At 38.9% G+C, this 20,014-nt stretch overlaps 1 protein-coding gene across 1 annotated transcript in view; it reads left to right on the forward strand.

Moving 5' to 3' along the window:
- The first annotated feature begins 3,700 nt into the window (after positions 1-3,700).
- Positions 3,701-20,014, forward strand: part of chrnb1 (cholinergic receptor, nicotinic, beta 1 (muscle)) — a 36,801-nt gene continuing 20,487 nt past the window's right edge. The window contains exons 1-5 of the mRNA XM_017710297.2: positions 3,701-3,884; positions 8,614-8,747; positions 11,679-11,723; positions 12,687-12,796; positions 17,130-17,238. Coding sequence (XP_017565786.1) covers positions 3,812-3,884; positions 8,614-8,747; positions 11,679-11,723; positions 12,687-12,796; positions 17,130-17,238 — 471 coding nt within the window. The 5' untranslated portion in view covers positions 3,701-3,811. The remainder of the gene's footprint in view (positions 3,885-8,613; positions 8,748-11,678; positions 11,724-12,686; positions 12,797-17,129; positions 17,239-20,014) is intronic.

A 20,014-nucleotide genomic window follows, 5' to 3' on the forward strand; every position in this document is an offset into this window, starting at 1 on the left:
CAGCAATTTTTAACATTGTGTCCACTCACTGTCCACTCCATTGGACACTCCTACCTTGCTGGCTTAACCTATAGACTACTACAAACTACAACATGCACCTATATGGCAAGTAGAGCTGCCAAACTGGACAAAGAGTGTAGATACAAGTGGCCAGTCTATATACATATAACCTGCAAAAACAGGAGGTGCAGTGTAGTTTGAACACAGTTAGCTTTCATGCTATAACGTGTGATAATGGAAATGTTTCTATAGCTCTCTCTAACGCAATCCATTATGTTCCTATAAGTGACAACCAGCAACGGAAAAAACCTCCAACTCACAGCTCCTGGAACTGGAAAAATTAGATTACATTAGATGGTTGATTAGCCAAGCTGTTTGAAATGGCGAGGTTTCTCCTCTGAGTACAATTTAAAATGCACTCACAATCATTTCAACAAAAAGGTAAAAGCCGCACTTTATACAGGCACACAAGTTCAGATTAGAAATAAAAGTGTCATGCTCAGTTCATTTAATATTGAATACTTTTCTTTTTTGTTGTTTTTTTTATGTTTACTTTTATATAAATGACTTGTTTTTTTATTTATTTTATGTTTTCTAATAAATTACCATATCCCTGTTTTCCCTTCAACAAACACTGCTGTCTTTTAGAAATACAGGTGGATATTACAAAATACCCCTTTTTGTGAAAAAATACACAACTACATGCTGAAGTTATGTTAGAATTTCCTCTGATTCTAAACTTCTAAATTTACTGTATTATGATGCAAAAACAGCTATTTGTATTGTATTGTGAAGTTTGCATATTATTACAATGCTGTTACTCATTTATCTAATAAGACAAATACAAATACAGATTGTGAGTGTGATATTGCTCTGTGATTACATGTTTATTAACTTGATTTCATGGTCATTGTCAATCAAATTAATTTTTTTATTAGTTTCCAAATTAAGATATATTAAGGGAAACACATTTCTACAAAGTCAGTATTAATTTCAACTGAAAGCTTAAACAACTCCTACTTGCCTCCTTCTTGATCACTAACCTGCATCAGACCTACTTCTTGTGACCAGTCTGTCTTGTTCACTTTCATTCTAGAGGAATATAAAAATGAGGTATGATTTAAACAATAAATGTGACCTTTTCACATTAACTTCTTCTACACAGCATCTCATGGCTAATACTGGTGTGACAGCTTAGAAACACTAGTGATATATAAAAACAAAAATATATATAAACAAGTGTCTATTATGTTATTTCTGTCTCTTTTGTTACAACCCCAGTCACGATTAATTGGCAGAACTGCTGCGTGTCTGTTTTCTGTGTTCATCTGTTCCAGGTGTAGCCTGTCATGCTGTTTGTGAGTGCTTGAACCCACCACCCAGGTCCTGACTAGCTGGCTTCAATCTTCCACTTCCTATAAAAGCAGTGTCCACCAACCAACAGACTGCTGTCAGAGAACTTGTAGAGAGAATTACCACCCTGTAATGTCTTCTGGGTTTCTCTAACACGAGAGGGCGCTTCCGAGCAAGTCCAAAATTAGGTTAAGATGGAGCATTTGAGCAAAATCATAGTTTATACATGATTAAACATTTTAAATCAAAAGAATACATTCATTTCCTGAACACTGAAAGGCACAAAACATTTTAACACTGCTGTTATATTTGAAGTGCTTTTAAACTAAACGTGAGTGAGCGCCAACAGCCAATGAGTTGCTATGCTCGCCAACCAATTAGCACTCACTAGAAGTAATTTTGCTGTAGAAAAAAGGAACAATACAGTTAAGTTTCTTTGCCTTGTCAGTGAAATACATCCTTCTGCTCTCTAAAATTAAAGGAAAGGTCTGGACAAGTGATTAGAAACTATTTTAACTTTTTAAAGTTAACTTTTAACTGTTTAAATTTTTAAAATAGAAACTATTTTAGACTATTTTAACTGCTGAGCTCCATTTACTCCCATTTATTGAGGACCCGCTTGTGGGCGCCCTCTGCTGTTTTGCAGTTACGTTTATGATATAACGGGAGAAATAGGAAGTGGCCAGGCTCCACATAAACCAGCTCTGCTGCTGTGTCCTTGTTTGCATGCTTTGCAACTTAACCCCTTTGTTTGTTTTGAATAAGAGTTTTGTATGACCCTATTTGAATTTGTTTTTCCGACTGTAAATAATCTGTAAATGAACTGCACTTTTCTGAGTCCTGTGATAGAACATGCTGTGGGTATTTCGAGAAGGTCATTCATACACTCACAACCAGCACAAGGTCTTAAAATTCATGGTTACATTAAAATAGCTGGCTCGGCTAACTTCAGTGTTATAAGTATTCCCTTCACCTCATGCAAACCTAAAGGTAAGTAGTCATGCGTTCCATTTGAACTGGGAATACAGATTTTTTGAGTTCCCGGCAGGAAGTTGGAATGTTGGAACATTGGAACACTACAGCACCTCACCAACCAGAGAGCTTGAAGGGTTCCTCTAGAGGGCGCTCCCCATCCAGTCCGAACAGAATGAGTTAAGGTGGGGCACAGATGAGAAATGCTTTAACGTTTGAATATACAACCCCAATTCCAATGAAGTTGGGACGTTGTGTAAAAAATAAATAAAAACAGAATATGATGATTTGCAAATCCGTTTCAACATATATTCAACTGAATACACTACAAAGACAAGATATTTAATGTTCAAACGGATAAACTTTATTGCTTTTTGCAAATATTCACTCGTCCGTTAGAAGGTTAAAAATCCAAGATGGCTGCACAGCGACTCATCAGAAAGTAAAAGCAAAACAAGCGAAAACAAATACCTCCTGCGCCTTCTTTCTCCTTCTCTGATATTTTGTTCAATAGTTGTCTGTATTTCTAAAGGGCACTCACAACAAAGGGTTTTTGGAGGCGTCCATTTGGTTTTCTGACTGTTTACTGGACCACGATCAACTCGGATGTGACGTAATTCCCAGCGAACAAACCGCCGGGTAAAAAGTCGTTAGTCCGATACATTTACAGCAGTATATCACACCTCCGTGCTGTCGGTGTGGGTCGGTAACTACTGCTTATCCCACTCGGTATATGATGAGTCCTGAACAAGGTCCGTTTCATTTAATACGCTATCAGCTAAACTCCTCTCACAAATTCAGTGGCCGCCACCTGTACTGCAGAACGAGTAGCTGGAGCCCCTACCCCAGGTCTGATGTGATTGGCTTACATCTTACGAGGTCTGATGTGATTGGCTTACATCTTACGAGGTCTGATGTGATTGGCTTACAGCTTACGAGGTCTGATGTGATTGGCTTACAGCTTACTAGGTCTGATGTGATTGGCCGAGCCGGGTTTACACTTAATTTGTAGTTACCCAGCAGAGGCAGCGCTGCCTCAGGGCAGCAGCGCCTGCTGTGGCTTCAGAGGCGTGTTGTCACAGTGGCACAGTTTAATAGTGAAGAAGGCGTGAGAAAGATGAGTTGAACTAATTAATGCGGAATTTTCAACAATAATAATAGTGATACATTATTTTACATTAGCATAAACTACCGAATTATTATTAACTTCTTCTTTTCCTTCTTCTTACTACTGTATTTCTTGCCATGTGAAGTTTGAGATCTTCGTCCTAGTGTTGATCTAGTGTTCCTGTGTGTGTGTGTGTGTGTGTGTGTGTGTGTGTGTGTGTGTGTGTGTGTGTTCTGACGCCCCCCACCCCCGTCTCGCTCACACGACAGAGCACGGAGAAACACACACGGAGTGTGTGGACATTAGCCGGGTGTTTCCTGCCCGGGAGCTCGGTGTGTGCGAGTGTGTGAGAGTTCTGGGAGTTCTGAGTGTGGGGTGATGGTGAGGATGATGAAGGCTCTGGACTGGTTCACTCTCTCCTGCTGTCTGCTCGGTCTGGGAGGAATCGCGGGTGAGTGATTAAACTTTAATAGTGCGCGCGGCGAAGGCCATCAGCCCGCGCGCTCCTGCTGTAGCTTCACGAGTTAGTATGGACGTTATCATCTGTCCCCCGAGACTTTCTGCCTTCTGAATGGTCCCGTAAAGGTCTGACTGGCCTGCTCGTCTGGCCTTAGCTGGTGAAAATGGCTTTGCTGAAATGTTCTACACGCCGAGTCAGACCGTCGTGGAGTATCAGTGATTTAATTTGCTGCAGGTCTGCGCTCTGAACGTTTTGCGTCCTCTCCTGTCATTCGTTGAACCCGACCTGTTAACCAGATAAGGCGTTCTGTTCTGTAACTAACGTGGATTAGACACGAACTCTTACACGGCTGTTGAAGACAGTTCTTTTATTGAAGTCAGATTATTTGATTATATTTAAGAAAAAGTTAAACAGCAGCGCTATTTTATCACTCCAAATCTTGCAGCCACTTTAAGCTCCCTCTGTTCCATTTGTATAATATATATGAGACTGAGAAACTGAAGTCTGGGCCCACATTTGGGTCAGTTAGGGTCATTTTTTCCAGGACAGGGAAGTCTAGTCCTGGGCTACACTGTCTTTTCACTGGAGAATCTCCTTCAGAATGCAGCGTGGTCCAGACTACGCAGGCATTTAAGACTTGGACTGGAATGTAGTCCTATAATCCAGCACTAGGCCTAATCTCAGTTTGAGAGTTGAACTCACAGGGTCAGCTTCCTGGTCAAAGATTAGCCTTAGACCTGGACTATAACGTAACATGTTCATTATGAGAAAGTTCATGGCATGTCCTACTAAAGGCTTGACGAAGTCTTTAAACTATACTACTGGCCAAAGTTCAGAAAATAACTTTTTTTTTTTTAATGAACATCAACATTAAATTTTTTCAAGATGTTCAACATTAAACACAGTTGCAATTAATTTAGACATTTTTTAGTTTGTGTGTCAAACAACTGTCATTTTTATAGTATATCGCTAAGACAAGGATCCTAGACTTGTAGAATCTTCACTAGAGGTGGCACTGATCTGATACAAGTATCAGTACTGGGCCAATAACAGCAGAAATGCTATTTTGGGTGTCAGATGGAAAATAAAGAATGACTCCAGTTCTATAAGAAATAGCACTCACACTATGTGATGTGATGTTGTTAGCTGTGTATTTTTTCCTGTGGGGCAATAGAGTACTTTGAGCATCAACATTTAGACGCTCATTTTAAGTGAAGTGTTTCAGTTAAAGGTAACCCACTTTAAAACATAATAGTTTTGAAAAAATAATAAATAATGGATTTAAATGGTTTTGGGCAGTACTGCAGGTTTTAATTATAATCTATTGTTTAATTATGTACAGCACTTTCTCAAAAGCTTGAAGCACTCATGCACATCAATAAAATACATACAAATTAAAGACGAATGTTGACGTCCAAGATAAACAAACTACAGTTGCAGATAAATCAACTATCTAACAACAAAATGGATCTCTAAAAAGTTAAGTATTAAAAAGAAATTTACGAGGCTTCTTTTGTCCGGATGCCATCAGGGACCTGATTCCCCAGGCTTGCAGCAGAAAAGGAGAAAGCTTCATCTCCTGAAGCCTGGTCTTGGGTATTACTAGCAATCCTGAGCTAGCTGAACTGAGAGGGCCAGTAAGACAGTGAAGAACTAACGTTTCAGATATGCAGTGTTGCAATGTCATGTACGGGCCTAGTAAGCAAGAAGTAGTACCTTGTAATCTGGTGATACACGGGTAACTAGTGCAAACCTAAGTATGGGCACAGAAATAGGTGCAAGCTGCTGTGCAATTGCAGTAATCAAGACATTAAGAGTCACTTAAGTTGACCACTGATGTAAGTTTGGATATTTTGGAGTTTTAAATGAATTATTAAATAGCAGTCAAATATGTTTTACTCTCATTAAAGGCAAAAGAGTTTTTGGTGTTTTGATCAGTCAGTAGTCAGTAGTGACAAAAGGAAGAAGCACTAACCTGCCCGGGAGTTGTTTTCAACACTTCTATACTGTTCTATGATCTTTTGTTAACTTTTGCCATACAAGTCATTAATGGCTCTTCCTTTTCCTTCTCATCATAATTTTTTTATCATTAATGGGATATTTTGATAAAAACCGTTAATTCACATCAGACAAAAAATGTCAGTGATACACAAGAAAGACAAAATGCCTTGGCAATTGACAACAAAACTGAATTTAGGTACTGAATATGCATGATATCCCTATGATTTGTTTTGTGTTTTAATACAGACACAGAAAGCTTGAAATATCAATATGTAATGGTGGCAGGGCTGGGCAGTATTACAATATTTACTATGACTGTGATATATTACCTCACAGTATGTCACAATTAGCTTTTGTGAGCATACTGTGAATATCCTCAGTACCTCCCAACTGCATATTTGATTAGAAATGGATCCTAATTGGTCCCTTTAATTGGATTTAGAGCAGCTCATATGTGAAATGTTGAATATAAGTAATTGCATTCATACTTTTTGATGATAAGTTTTAAATATGGTACTGTTCTGTCTGTTCCAATTAATCAAATGTCTGAAAATATATATCGTAACATCTCATGTATTGAGAAAATGTCTTGGTGTTCTTTGTTTACCCGTTTTTACATGCTGTATATATTCTATAGCTTTCTGATATTGGTCCCCTATGCTTGTCAAACCAAATGTGCACCCCTACACTAATCTGCAAAAATGAGATATGACCGAGTCTGGGCTATATTCCTTAAGTGAAAGAAGGCAGGGTGTCTAATTTTGTTAACATGTGGGTCAAAGTGACACAATAAGTCGCCTAGGTTAAAAATCGCAGAATCGGTGTAGTGATCAAAATAGAAAAAAATGCTCATCAAATCTCTTGGTATAATCTTTTTTAGTGTTATTCTTCCGGTCCAGTTACTTTGGATTTACTAATGCCTTTCAATGATCTGGATGGCTAAAAACTTTTATACACATTCCTTATGGTTCTTAAGTGTGAAGGGACAAACTCAAGAACCTCCCAAATGGTTGTAATGGTTTCTTTCCTTTAAGAGTATACATCATTTTCTTTTTATATTCTGACTTTGAAATACGCTCAGAGGAAATTAGTTAATTAACTTAAATCCAGAATCAGCAACTATTCAAATGAGCGGTTAATTTAGAGGTGTTGTGGAGAGGTTAATTGTAGCAATTATTTGTCAGCCTCTGAGCGGCTCATTTGAGGGAAGCTCACAGCGGCAGATGGCATTCCTCCGTAAGGCCTCATTTATTTTCAAATGCTGTGTTTTTTATCTAAAAAAAACTGCGAGCTTTTTCATTTCTCTCTTCTTCTGATTTCTCCCTCGCTGCTCTTGCGTCGTCTTAAGTTTGTTATTATTTAAGGTTCACTTTAAGCAATCTTATGCTGAAAGGGCACTTGGGCTAAACGTTCTGAAAGACTAAAGCGCTTGAGAATGTTCCTTGTGTGCCAGCATCCAGCACCAGCTTCTCTTGGCAGTTGCTAATGGAGGTGGGGTGTGGGGTGATGCTTGTCATTTGTTATTGTCAGCGCAGATCCTGCAGGGGCCGCAGCTCCAAGAGATTTGATGAATGTGGCTGTGACAAAAGTGCCGCTTATAAATGCTCCTAACCTTCGAAAGCAGAGAAACAGGAGTGATGCATAAAAACATCAGAGTCATTAGCCTTATGGAGTGAAAATTGAGGCTCTATCAGAACCGTGCATGCTGAGGTGCATAATGAAGGCAGCTGGCTTTTCCTGGCCTCCGTTGTCTCTGTTATCAATGCCTTTGCGTATTTATTGATTAGTTTGTTGTGAAATCATCAGTGGCAGATTTCTTCTTATATTCTTTCATGTTAAAGAAAGATTTATGTGACTGTATAACGAGTTCTGGTCAATATTGATAAAATATAAATATACCACAGTGTCAGTGAAAATCATACTAAACAGAACCTAATACTTTATGACAAACGTTAACTAAATTTCCAGATAATAAACCTATCATTCATTTTGTTTTCTATGTATTTAACATTTTTCCTTCAAAACAATTGGAAGAAAATGATGCTTTTGTTACGAGTATAAAACTAAAAAACAGCATTGCTGTTACATATAAATGGGTCATTCTAGCAAATTGCTTCAAGTAAAGATTCAGAATTTCCGACTTTGAACTGACACAGACCTTAAAAATTTGTTTGCTTAGAGTGACCTTATACTTTATTTATTTTTATTTTATTACAATAAATGATTTAACGTTCCATACGGTGGCTACTAAAACAGTCATAACCCTACTGAAACTGTACCAAATGTTTTGGTCGTGAGTGTTTTGGTAGTGGCAATTTTAGCTATTTTGATTGTTTTTACGATTTTGAGCAGAACTCGCTACCCAGTATATACCTAGCAATTGTGACTTTAACAAGTTGTACACACATAAAATCATAACATTTTTATTAAAACACAAAAGTTTATCTCACTGCGGAATGTATGTGTTTCGGTAGTGACAATTCTTAATGTTGCACTATGATTTCCTGACTTCTGGACGCATTTACTTAAAAAAAAAACACAGATGTAACTGCTCACCATGTGGCCATGAGGGACAGGGATGCAGTGCCACGTCCTGCTCTAAAATAGGGATGTGGCTAAAATAAGGCTGCACCTATGGACTAAAACTCTTTAAACTTCACTTCAAAAGAAATGAAGAAAGAAAAACTGTCTGATTAGGTGATGATTCTGTGTCCAACAGATGCCTCAAATGCAGAGAATCAGCTAATGAAGACACTTTTCTCCAGTTACAATGTCAAAGTGCGGCCGGCGGAAACGCCGCAGAGCAAAGTGGTGGTGAGAATTGGCATGACCCTGGCATCCTTCGTCAGCTTGGTATGCTATCACACTTATACACATTCAAATATGTGAACACAAAACCCCAAATATACTCACATACACATACATTCCCCCTAAACAGCTTGTGGACCCAGCATTACAGTAAAACATGCATTAAAATGTATACTCCAGCATTTTCAGCCTAATCTCTGTCTGCTACGTGTACAACCAACTGCCATGGACAGTAATTTAGACATTTATAGTCATTTGGCTAGATTATGCAGTACTCATTCCTGAATATCAGCATTATTTTAAAATGTCCTTCGACCATCTTTTATCTCTGTTAGTGGTGCAGCACTGAAAAGGAGGCACTATATCTAAGAGTAATCTTAAACACTCTGGATCAAAGCACTTAAGGCTTTATTGAAAAGGAACTGAAAGCTAGTAAATTTTAGGTATTTAAAGTTATTTGGAAGAGATTTGGGGTTCCTTTTAAAGAGAGTGATAACCGTTGATTCTTCTCCATTCAGAAGAAGCTGTTGGATTTTAAATCACTAACAGAGTGTGTTGTAGCACTAACTGAAAACTGGTTCAGCTGTTGTTGCTGTCTGTGTCTAATGGTGTGTGATTCAGCGCACAGAGCTGTACTGTAAGTAAGCAGGTCACAGTATCCTCTACTTCCCTTCAGTGGACTTTAATAGCCAGTCTCAGATAACACACACTTACATACACAAATACACACATAGGCATGCATGTGGCACAGTCTCTCTCTCTCTCTCTCTCTCTCTCTCTCCTCTTCCTGTATGAAATGTACACATATCATTCATTATGAACTGCACTGTAACGAGTGAAATGGTAAAAATAAGGGTAAATATTAAACAACTTAAAAAAAACGGTAAAATGAAACAGAGTTTAAAAAAAAGTGGTGATAAAAACAGGGTAAAATAAAACAAGGTTAAAAACAGGGCATAATAAAACAGTACAATAAAAACAGAGTAGAAACTGGTACAAAAAGCTGTAAAAAGGGGTGCAAATTGGGTGAAACCAGTTAAACTGCTTGTAGCCACGGAAAATAAGGTTTATCTTGACAAACTAGTTGTTGTCAAAAGTGGTACTTTTAAAAGATTATACACTTATATTAAGTCTTATACACTGGAAAAATGTATTTGGTCAACTCAAAATATACTTCATGTGCTTACAGTTTAATTGGTTTTATTTAAGTAAGATAAATTCAAGACTTTTTTTTATGTATTAGTCTAACTTCTTCTTCTTTTGGCTGCTCCCTTTAGGGGTCGCCACAGCGGATCATCTGCCTCCATCTTGCCCTATCCACTGCCTCCTCTACTTTTACACCAATTATGTATTAGTCTAACAAACACTTTAAATCAATTTATATCATGTTCCATTTTTTATAGCGTAGCCTGCTGTGCTCATTCTGCAAACTGTACAGTGTAGGACAAATGAAGAGCAATTATTCTCCCTCTCCCAATAAAACTAGTCACATAGGATATTGTGGCCTATATGTATCTATTATAAAAAAGGCCTGTGTGCTAAACCTTGAAGGATACACAACTGTGATTGGCTGATGTGATGTTAAAATGTTGCATTCATTAGTCATAGAGAGTGGTTTGATGTGAAATGCACCATTCTAGAGAAATTTTTCAAGGCAGAACTTGTTCACAGTGGGGGTGATAGGAACCAGATATCTGAAGTGTTCAATGCCTGTAAAAGCTCATTGCTGAAGTTATATAAAATGGGTACAAATTTGTGGCCTGGTGCGTAATGTGTTGTTTTATGATAGTTTTGTAATAAGGTTTTGACATGAAACATACTTTTAAATCCATTCTTAGCTGAGAGGTATTTATAGGGCATTATAAGCATGCAAAAAAGTAACCAAGGAAAACTTTTTACCTTACCATTATTTAATCACAATCTCCATTACATATACATTACATAAAACTCAGAATAAGTATGTAGGCTTACTGGTCATTTCACATGGTAAATAAAATATTTATGTTGTATAAATATCTATATTAGATATTATATTAGACAACCCCTGATTCCTATCACTACTAGTAAGAAATCTTTGTTGGTACATTTCACTAAACTGCATTATTTCTCAGCAAACCACTTTAAATGACTTTGATAGTGGACATAATTCACACACGAACAACACCTATTATGCCAACACAGTACTTACCAAACGTAGGTAAACTGAAAAACTGTGTTAGTGTAATAAACAATGAAAGCTGTTCCGGTGTAAATGATGTACACATCCATTCTGTTACTTTCTCAGTCTGGTAGTGCTTGTATGTCTACTGACTGCTTGTGCACATGGCCTTAATTGTATTCTGTCTTCAGTACATATATGAGATGGTTGTAAGTGTATTTGTGTGTATTTAGTGTTGTCTTGCCCACATCCCTTGTGTCTGTGTGTGAGTCCTATGTCATGTGCTGGGGGCAGAGGCAGCTGTCTCTCTAAAATTCCTCTGCTGGTTTTAAATAGAAGTGCCCTCCCTACATAAACAATCCCATCAGCACAACTGCTCTGGTTGCAGTGCTGTAGCCCAGCTCTTGCTAGCACCAGCATGCACTGCATTATGGGAAAAGAATTCCAAGCTGTTCTTGTTCCCCCTGGAGAGTTCTCTTGCTGCTAATCACTGCTACTTACCCACCTGTTGCACATACAGTATTAGTGTCCTAAATGACTGGTTTTAATGTTTACATATGCAGCCGTAGATCAAGTCTTCTACAGTGAATATTGACAGAGGGAAGACGGTTTGACCAGGTTTGGGCCTGCGACAAACAGCATACAGTGCCATATATATATTTGCAGGTCAAACTTTTGACCTGCAGTGTATATGACATCAAAGTGTCTTAAAACATCAGTAATGGATTTATTAACAGATCAATTTGCACTAAGCATATCGTCTGTCATTAATTCATGTCAGCACATTCCTGCTCATGTGTTTCCTTTTTCAATCCCAGAACATGAAAGATGAAGAGATGAACACCGTCGTAATCATGAACATGGTAAGTGCTGATACAGCAGATTTGTATTTTTTTCTGCATCTAGATCAGCTTGGGAAACAACAGCACCCTAAAAACAAGAAATGTAACCAGTCCATCATATCAAATTCAGAAAGCCTTTCTTTTGGAAATTTGTGTAATGCTGGCATAACTTGCCAGGCCAAAATGTCAACACAACACACACGCATCCATTATGTGCAAGCTATGAAAGCTAGAAACAATAAAGAACAAATTATGCAAAATGAAAAATTATGCTAATGTCCCAGATATTATTCATGGACAAATGCACAGAGAAATTGCATGCCGTATAATTAATGGCAGAAGGTAGTAAATTTGAAATAATGTGATGAAATGATGAACTGGTTAGATTTCTCATTTCCAGGGTGTCACACTTTGTTTCCTAGTCGTTTTGTCCTCACTTGCCTTTTGTACTACGGTCTGTATTGTGCACTTTGATTGGATGATACCACAGACATGGGGATGGTAGCTCAGTTGTTGAACATCTCAAAGGAAAAAATGCTGGTCTGTAGTCATGTGGCACATACACTATTTGTCCTTAAGTATCCAGACACTCCTAATGAGAGATTTCAGCTCTTTCCAGGGGCACTGGAGGCATTAAACTATGCAGCAGCTTGTATAACCTCCACAGTAAACCATTGATAAAACAATGGGTTGCTCTGGAGCAGCTGTACATAAGCATAAGTTCAACATGCCCAATGCCAAGCATCCTCTAGAGGCTACGATGCCTCCCAATTTTGAGCTGTGGAGCAGTGAAACTGCATTCTCTGTAGTCATAGAGCACCATACAGTACTTCTGGGATTAGTTAAAGTAGCATTTGTGATCCAGAACTAGTCATCCAACATCAGTACCTGACCCCACTAATGCTCTTGTGGCTGAATACAGTCATATCCTCACAGCAATGACAAACTTTGTCATACACTATATTCATACATTGGTTTGTGCAGGAGTGGAAGGATCACCGGTTGTCCTGGGATCCAAAACAACATGAAGGAATTGAAGTGCTAAGAATTCCTGCTGGAAAAGTGTGGCTTCCAGACATTGTTCTTATCAACAAGTGAGTTGGAGTACATTACAGCACATTGCCAATATATTCAATCTTTTAAATGGATAAGAAGGTAGCAGTGCGTTGGGGAATTGTGCTATTGTTTAATGCAGTGCCATTGTTTGAACACTAAAGTGAAATAACTATCATTGCGGTCGTTGAAAGACATATTGGTATATAGTTTACCTTGCAGTGGTTTTTCCATTTCTGACAAACTGCTGATTAAGCTGCTGCTGGTATTCACAGTCAGTGATGTATCTGGTACTTCCAAAGGCCTAGAGTGACCTTCTTCTATGAAATTGGTTCTGCCCGTTGGAAATCAAAATGTAATTCCTCTCTCACTTCATAGTTGTGTGGATAATCTAATGTGGTAGGCCTTCAGCTCCTGAAGTCTTGAACAGTTGTTTTTTTGCTCTTTTGTTTCCGTCCAGAATTTCACAATGAAACAAGACTAGTATTGTAATTGTTAAAGAATTTAAATAATGTTTCTGTTACATAATGAACTAAACACTTATCTTTTTTTAGTTCTTGGAAACTATTAGGCCTTCTTTGAAGGGCCCAAGGGTTCCCCTCTGGTTATTCTATAAGAGAAGCGAGTTACGCATTTTAATGTTGTTTAATATAATGAGATTTAATTCTTGATATTTTAAATTCAAATTTACATGGGATCAAATGGTGTTAGTATATGGTGAAACATTTATTCTTTCTTCTGTTTTTTTCTCAGCCTTTCTCATTCTCTTTTTCTCTTCACACACACACACACACACACACACACATGCAAGCACACACTAACAGCGTGTAGAAGGCGTACTCGCGTTAACTATGCTGTAAATTTGTTCATCTCAGTGTTACAGCCAATTAAAGAGCATGGCTTTCCATGCAATGTCTCCCACGTCTCCCAGAGATGAAACAGTAGCCCAGAGAGTTTTCACTCTCCTCTCCTCACCTTCAATGATTAATGCTGCCTCCTGGCCTACTGCTATCTCTGTTAAGGAGAAGAACAATTAGCTACATACATGATAAGAACTGTACGGTGCCTCTTATATAAGAGATTAATACGTGGATACCTCTTTAATTTGCTCTCGCTGGGTTAAATTTGAACTCATGGATAAGATTTTTATTATACTTCATTGTGAGAAAATGGTTTCAAAATGAAGGACATGTCTATCATAAAGCTGGTTTAACAGTCCTCATTCAATCTTACGTTATGATTTAGTGATAAAATTAATTTATTTCTGTCAGATAGTGTTGCTGCACAATGTAGCTCTAATAGATCAGACATGTCTCATCAGCTTAATATCAGCAATAGCAAACCCTTTGTGAGATGACTCAGGTATATCAGAGCAGAGATTAATCTCTGCAGTACAGCAGTACAATACATCAGGACCAGACAGGAGCACGGGTGTGCTGTAGAACATATTCAGTAAGGTTTATTTAACTTCCTATTGTCACTTATACAAATCTTTGATACAGCTTGCCTCTACATGTAAGCAAAGAGCGGCCAAGCGCATTGGGTCTTCTGACTAAGATCAGACCGGTAATGATAATCATTTATAGTGCAATAACTACCAAAACTCTCTAAACCAAAAAAACAACTTTACAGGAAAAGGCAAAGACGTTCTTTACATTTAATGTTTGTGAAGACATTTTTTTTCTTCCACCTAAGAAAGGTAGTAGAAAAACATGTTGATATACATTATTTTTTTGTTTTGTTTTGTTTTGTCTTTTGGACAGCAACAATATATAATTGGACAGTTGTTTTGTTGTTTTGGCTCTGTACTTGAGCACACTGGATTTAAGTGTAAACTCTTACAAATAAAAATTCCTAAATTGTTCTTTTCTTGGGCCTGTTGTCCTATGAAAAAAACATTTTTCTTTATACTCATATGTCTTATTTACATGTCAGAACCATCTATTGATTCTTTATGAAACCAAAATGGTTCTTCTATGGCATCACTGTTGGGAGGCAGAGCCAAATAACACAAAATAACTGTTTTTAGCACCTTAATCTTAAGAGTGTATTTACATTTACACTGGGTGTTTCATATGGGAATCACCGCCCATTTCATAAATAGGTCCCCTATTTCATTTTGGCCACAAGTAATCGGACAGTTGGCTGGTTGGCTGGTTGTTTGTTGGCCAGCTGTACTGTAGCATCATTAATTCATCCGCAAGAGAGCTAACAGGCCTAAAGTTGAGCTCAAAAATATATCAATGCCAGTAAAGCAGGCCATGTTGATGCTTTAAAACTAAAATAAATCAATCAAAGATAGAGCTTGATAGTGTTTTGAAATCAGCTGTTCGGTACATTTTATTTTTAAGACTAGTTAGCATAGAAATCGCAAACAACCTGGCAGTTCACCGAAGACCTCAGCAGTAAATGACTGAAGAATACATCCTTCAATAGGGTGCAGACATGGATTTGCCAAAGAAGGCCATGAAGAGAAGAACCTACTAGAATGAGCTCAGGAGGTTCATCACAAGATGTAAACCAGTACATAGGCTCATGAACAGAAATTTACATTACAGTTTGTGAAAAGATATATGAAAATGCCTGTGTGTGTTCTGGGAAGGAGTCTCAGATAACATGACTGAACAGTGATGTTATGAAGAGTATGTGAAAGGAAAAGGAACTACTTATAACCTGAAGATTGCCACCTCACCATGCCAACATGGCCATGTTTAACTGTCAACTGGATTAACTCACCAGTCTTTACTGGTGACACTTAGGCTGCAGTACGGAGAGGTTCACATGGAATTTTGGAAGTCTGAAATATGAGAGTCGTAGAGCACTGTCTTTTATCTTCAGGGTTCATGCTACAATCTTTGAACTCTTCTGGCTGCAGTGCTTTTGCTGTACTACAGTAGTTTTTTATGTCTTGATAATGTAGATATATAAAATCATACATCACTGTGAAGAAATTCTGCAGTGGTCTGAGAGATACAGATCCAGTTTTTGTCAACGATGTTAAGTGAGCAGGACTGTGTGGTGTTGAACAGCTTTCCAGCATTCCTTGCTGTTTGTTTTGTTTTTGTTCATTTGCTTTTATTCTTTCATCTACAGTTCATTTAAATTAACTGTAAAATAGTGTGTATGTAAAAGTATGCATAAATGTTTGCTACCAGACGTTTGCTAAATAGAGTTGTCCTGTTTGCATACGATCTGATTATAAACTGCACATTAAAGCATATATGATCTGTACACTAGAAATACAAGAGTGCAGGAAAACTGTCCAACTATAGTAAAGCATTGTAATTTTGTAATACAGCATGAACAGAAAGTTCAATGCTCTTGACTTGACAAGTCAATTACCTGTCCTGAGCCCCACAGAGCATGCATTTCATTTACTGCAGATAAGACTGAAAGCAGAATCAAGCAGAAACCAAAAACCCTTAAATGAAGGGCTCAATGTATAAAATATACTGTTTTTGCTATAAGATTCAGAAGAAAGAGCTAAATAGCTTCAAATTAAAGTTAACATTGCAAATTAAAGTAAACATTGTGCACTATAACCACATTTGAAGTCCAACATGTTGGACTGCAAAGCCAAAATATTTTATTTCTTTCTAATTACTTATTGATTACTCTCTAGCAGTATTAGTCATATTTCCCACCGGACACACGCACACACACATCTTCTAAGCCATTTATCATTTTGTGTTGCGGCGGGGCTAGAGCCTATCCCAGCAGTCATTGGGTGGAAGGCAGGATACACCCTGAACAGGTCACCAGTCCATCGCTGGGCAAACAGACAGACACATATACATTCTCAACCCCAACACCCCTAGAGGCAATTTAGCATGTCCAATTAGTCTGATTAACTTTATGTCTTTGACTTTGGACTGTGGAGGAAACCCATGCAGACACAGGGAGATTATGCAATCACAAGTAAACATTGGTTCAAACCCAGGCCGTCCTTGCTACACCACAGTGCTGCCCTTGCAGTCAGACAAAAACTTCAAAATGCATGTGACATGACAAGAAGAGACAAGAAGAGGTGTTAATAACTCTTCCATGCAAAAGACTCAGTAACTGCCGAATGATGGTCAGTGGACCAGTGCACATGTCTAAACTAGAAGGTTCAATATCCCGTATGTACTTCTCAGCAAGCTCTGATCTGATGACTCAGTTTCTGCTTTTTTCATGTGAAATGATGTTTCTGTAGGTAAATGATTCATGATGATGATAGCGAAAGTTAAAGCTGGAGTAAATGTAATTTAAATGTAAATCAGATTTCAAGGTGTATTGAGTTTTATACTCAGTATTTATATTTAGCACATTAATAGCTGTTAAGGTATAACAAAGCACATGGTAAGCTCTGTGGTATGCCTTGTTTGGGTGCAGTAATGATGGTGTGTTCCACGTGGCTCTACACGTTCATGTCCAGGCGTATAGTAATGGCAGAGTGACATGGACTCCTCCTGCCCTCTACCGCAGTTCCTGTGGAGTTAAGGTAGGGCCATATCATCACTACACTACACTACACTGCACCCAAATCACATCTTTATTTTTATTTTTTAGATTTTTACCTGATTTTCTCTCCAGTATAGTTCTATCCCATTCCAACTGCTAGCTAGGTCTCCCCCATTACACACAATACTGCCAAGCAGAGAGGGTGAAGGCTAGCACATACTTCCTTTAACGCATGTGAAGCCAGCCACAGCATCTTTTTGATGCTGATGCCACGTCATTGGACAGCTGAACGTACTTGGAGGACAGAGGGACAGAGCTAACTGTCTAATTCTGTTACATCAGCTAACAGCCGCCCACGGTGGCTCACAATTTGCTGATGTGATGTGGGGAGAGAGAAAGCCATCCATCACACCCACCAATAGGGCCAACGCTTAGACCATTGCTCCACTTGGGAGCCCATTACATCCTTATTTTATTCTTTTGCAAAAATGTAGCATATTAAAGACTAACCACATTTATTCTGAGAAAAACGAAATTGCACATGTAAATGTACTAATGTACTACATGTAACTACACTACTAAATGTAAAAATGTACTACAGGCTTGTGAGATGGTGTGCAGTATGCCATTGCATACATCACTGATTCATATCATGTGGAGTATGGTGGCACGTGAACAGGAAGCCGGTTTGAGCATGTCAGAGCCTGTTTCTGTCACGATTGGCCCCTCCCAGCCCTGTCCATGTGCTCGTGTTGTTCAATTCTCAGTCCTGTCCATGTGCTTCTGTTTTGGTTTTCAGTCCTGCCATCTTGTTTCATGGCTCCACCCCTGACTGTTTCCACCTGTTTCCCACCTGTCCCTCGTTGTCTTGGTTTGTATTTAAACCCTGTGTTTGCCCCTTGTGTTTGCTGGTCTTTGTTTGTTTGTGTGGTTTGTTGGATGTACTGTTCGAAGTGTATGTATTGTTTGAAGAGTTCTGTTTATTTCTGATCTGTTTGGAGTGCTGTGTTCGTTTTGTCATGTCTGTCCCTCCTGCTCTTTGTATCGGCCATTTGAACCTGGACTTTCTTGACCCTCGTTTTGGATTTGCCCATAATAAATTTCGCTTGTCTCCACACATGCATCCGTCTCCTCATCACTCCATGTCACAGTTTTCCACATCCATACAAGGAAGAGCCGGGAATATTGCCTTGGAGGATTCACTTAAGCCTAATTTGCTTAATCAATATCTGTGGCCCTTTTCTCCAGTAACTTGTTTTCTGCATGGCAGATAATGTGGTAATACCACAGAGAAGCCTGCTCAAAGCAGGAAAAAAGCAGGTGTTTCTGGTTAGAAACTTGTGAACTAAATTTGTTCTTGCTGTGATTTTCTGTGGTTTGGTAGTTGTTGCTGTAGGTTAAATAAATAATGTTTTACAGCTTATAAACAATTTCCATCCATCCATTTTCTAAGCCGCTTCTCCGTCAGGGTTGCAGCAGTCATCGGGCGGAAGGCAGGACAGGTCGCCAGTCCACCGCAGGGCGGGCAGACAGACACAGACAGTCACTCACACACTCACACCCAGGGGCAATTTAGCATATCCAATTGGCCTGACTGCATGTCTTTGGACTGTGGGAGGAAACCGGAGAACCCGGAGGAAACTCACGCAGACACAGGAGAACATGCTCCACAACTTCACACAGAGAGGACCCTGGTCACCCGGCAGGGGAAATCGAACCCAGGCCCTCCCCACTGTGAGGCGACAGCGCTACCCACCGCTCCACTGTGCCGCCCAGAATTATAAACAATTTAAGATATAATAATGTATTAAATAATTTATAATAATTTGACCAGATCTTGCTGTGTGATGTTAGCTTGTTGGTATTTTCCACCAACAGATTAACATCACACAGTAAGATCAACAGTTACAGCCGATTATTATTGCTGTTATTCTGTTAGGCTGGGCATTGTCTAAAAGTTGTATTGCTCATGTTTCCCATATTATTAGAAGAGGTTCTGTGCAAGAAAAGCTGCAAGCTGTTTGCTTGCCTTTGTATAATAAAACCTGGCCTTTGTGAAAAACTACTTTCTGTAAGTCAGACGGGTGCATGCTATGTATATCAAGGGAAAGGCAGAGGCAAGCACAAAACAATTCCCAGCAAACATATTGTAATGATAGTGATTTTGTTAGCTATCTAGTTGTGTTAGTGTGTTTTTTATGACGTGTTCTACATATGAATCCTTCATTAGCCAATAGCATGGTTACACGTTTCTTTGAGGGGAAGAGTTTTTTTTAGTTACTGGAGTGCTCGTATTCCTCGGCTTAGCCGATCCTGCTGCACCGAGAAAGAGCATTTGCCTATTTTATATACTGCTTGTTGCAAGCTTTCATTTACAAGTAAATCCGCCATCCGACTGAAAGTTCGACGTTGTTGTGTGAGTCTTCCCACGCCTCCACTGACACTGAGATAGACGAACATGACAATATCCTCACTGATCATTGTGGACTGACTGTGCAATGTGGAAACACTCAGGCCCACACAAGACCTGTGCCACAATTCAGCAACGTGACTTACTGTGGGCAATGTGGGCTTCCCAGCAAGCGAGCCTGCACTGGCTCTGTAAGAGCTATCTTAGAGTTTGACTAATAACCAACACTGGGCCTCTCAATGTTGGCCCTGTGCAGGCCCTGTCTAAGCAAGGGTTTTCTATGGGTCCAAAGCTCATTCTGGAATGGTAGTGTGGGCCCAATTTTGGCAACTCCACAGAGTTTTGTGTGAGCTTGTCGTTGAACACCGTGAGCCTGCAGTGGGCTACATTCCAGAATGGTGGTTTG

Source organism: Pygocentrus nattereri, chromosome 2 (assembly GCF_015220715.1).
Source record: "Pygocentrus nattereri isolate fPygNat1 chromosome 2, fPygNat1.pri, whole genome shotgun sequence".
Taxonomy (NCBI): domain Eukaryota; kingdom Metazoa; phylum Chordata; class Actinopteri; order Characiformes; family Serrasalmidae; genus Pygocentrus; species Pygocentrus nattereri.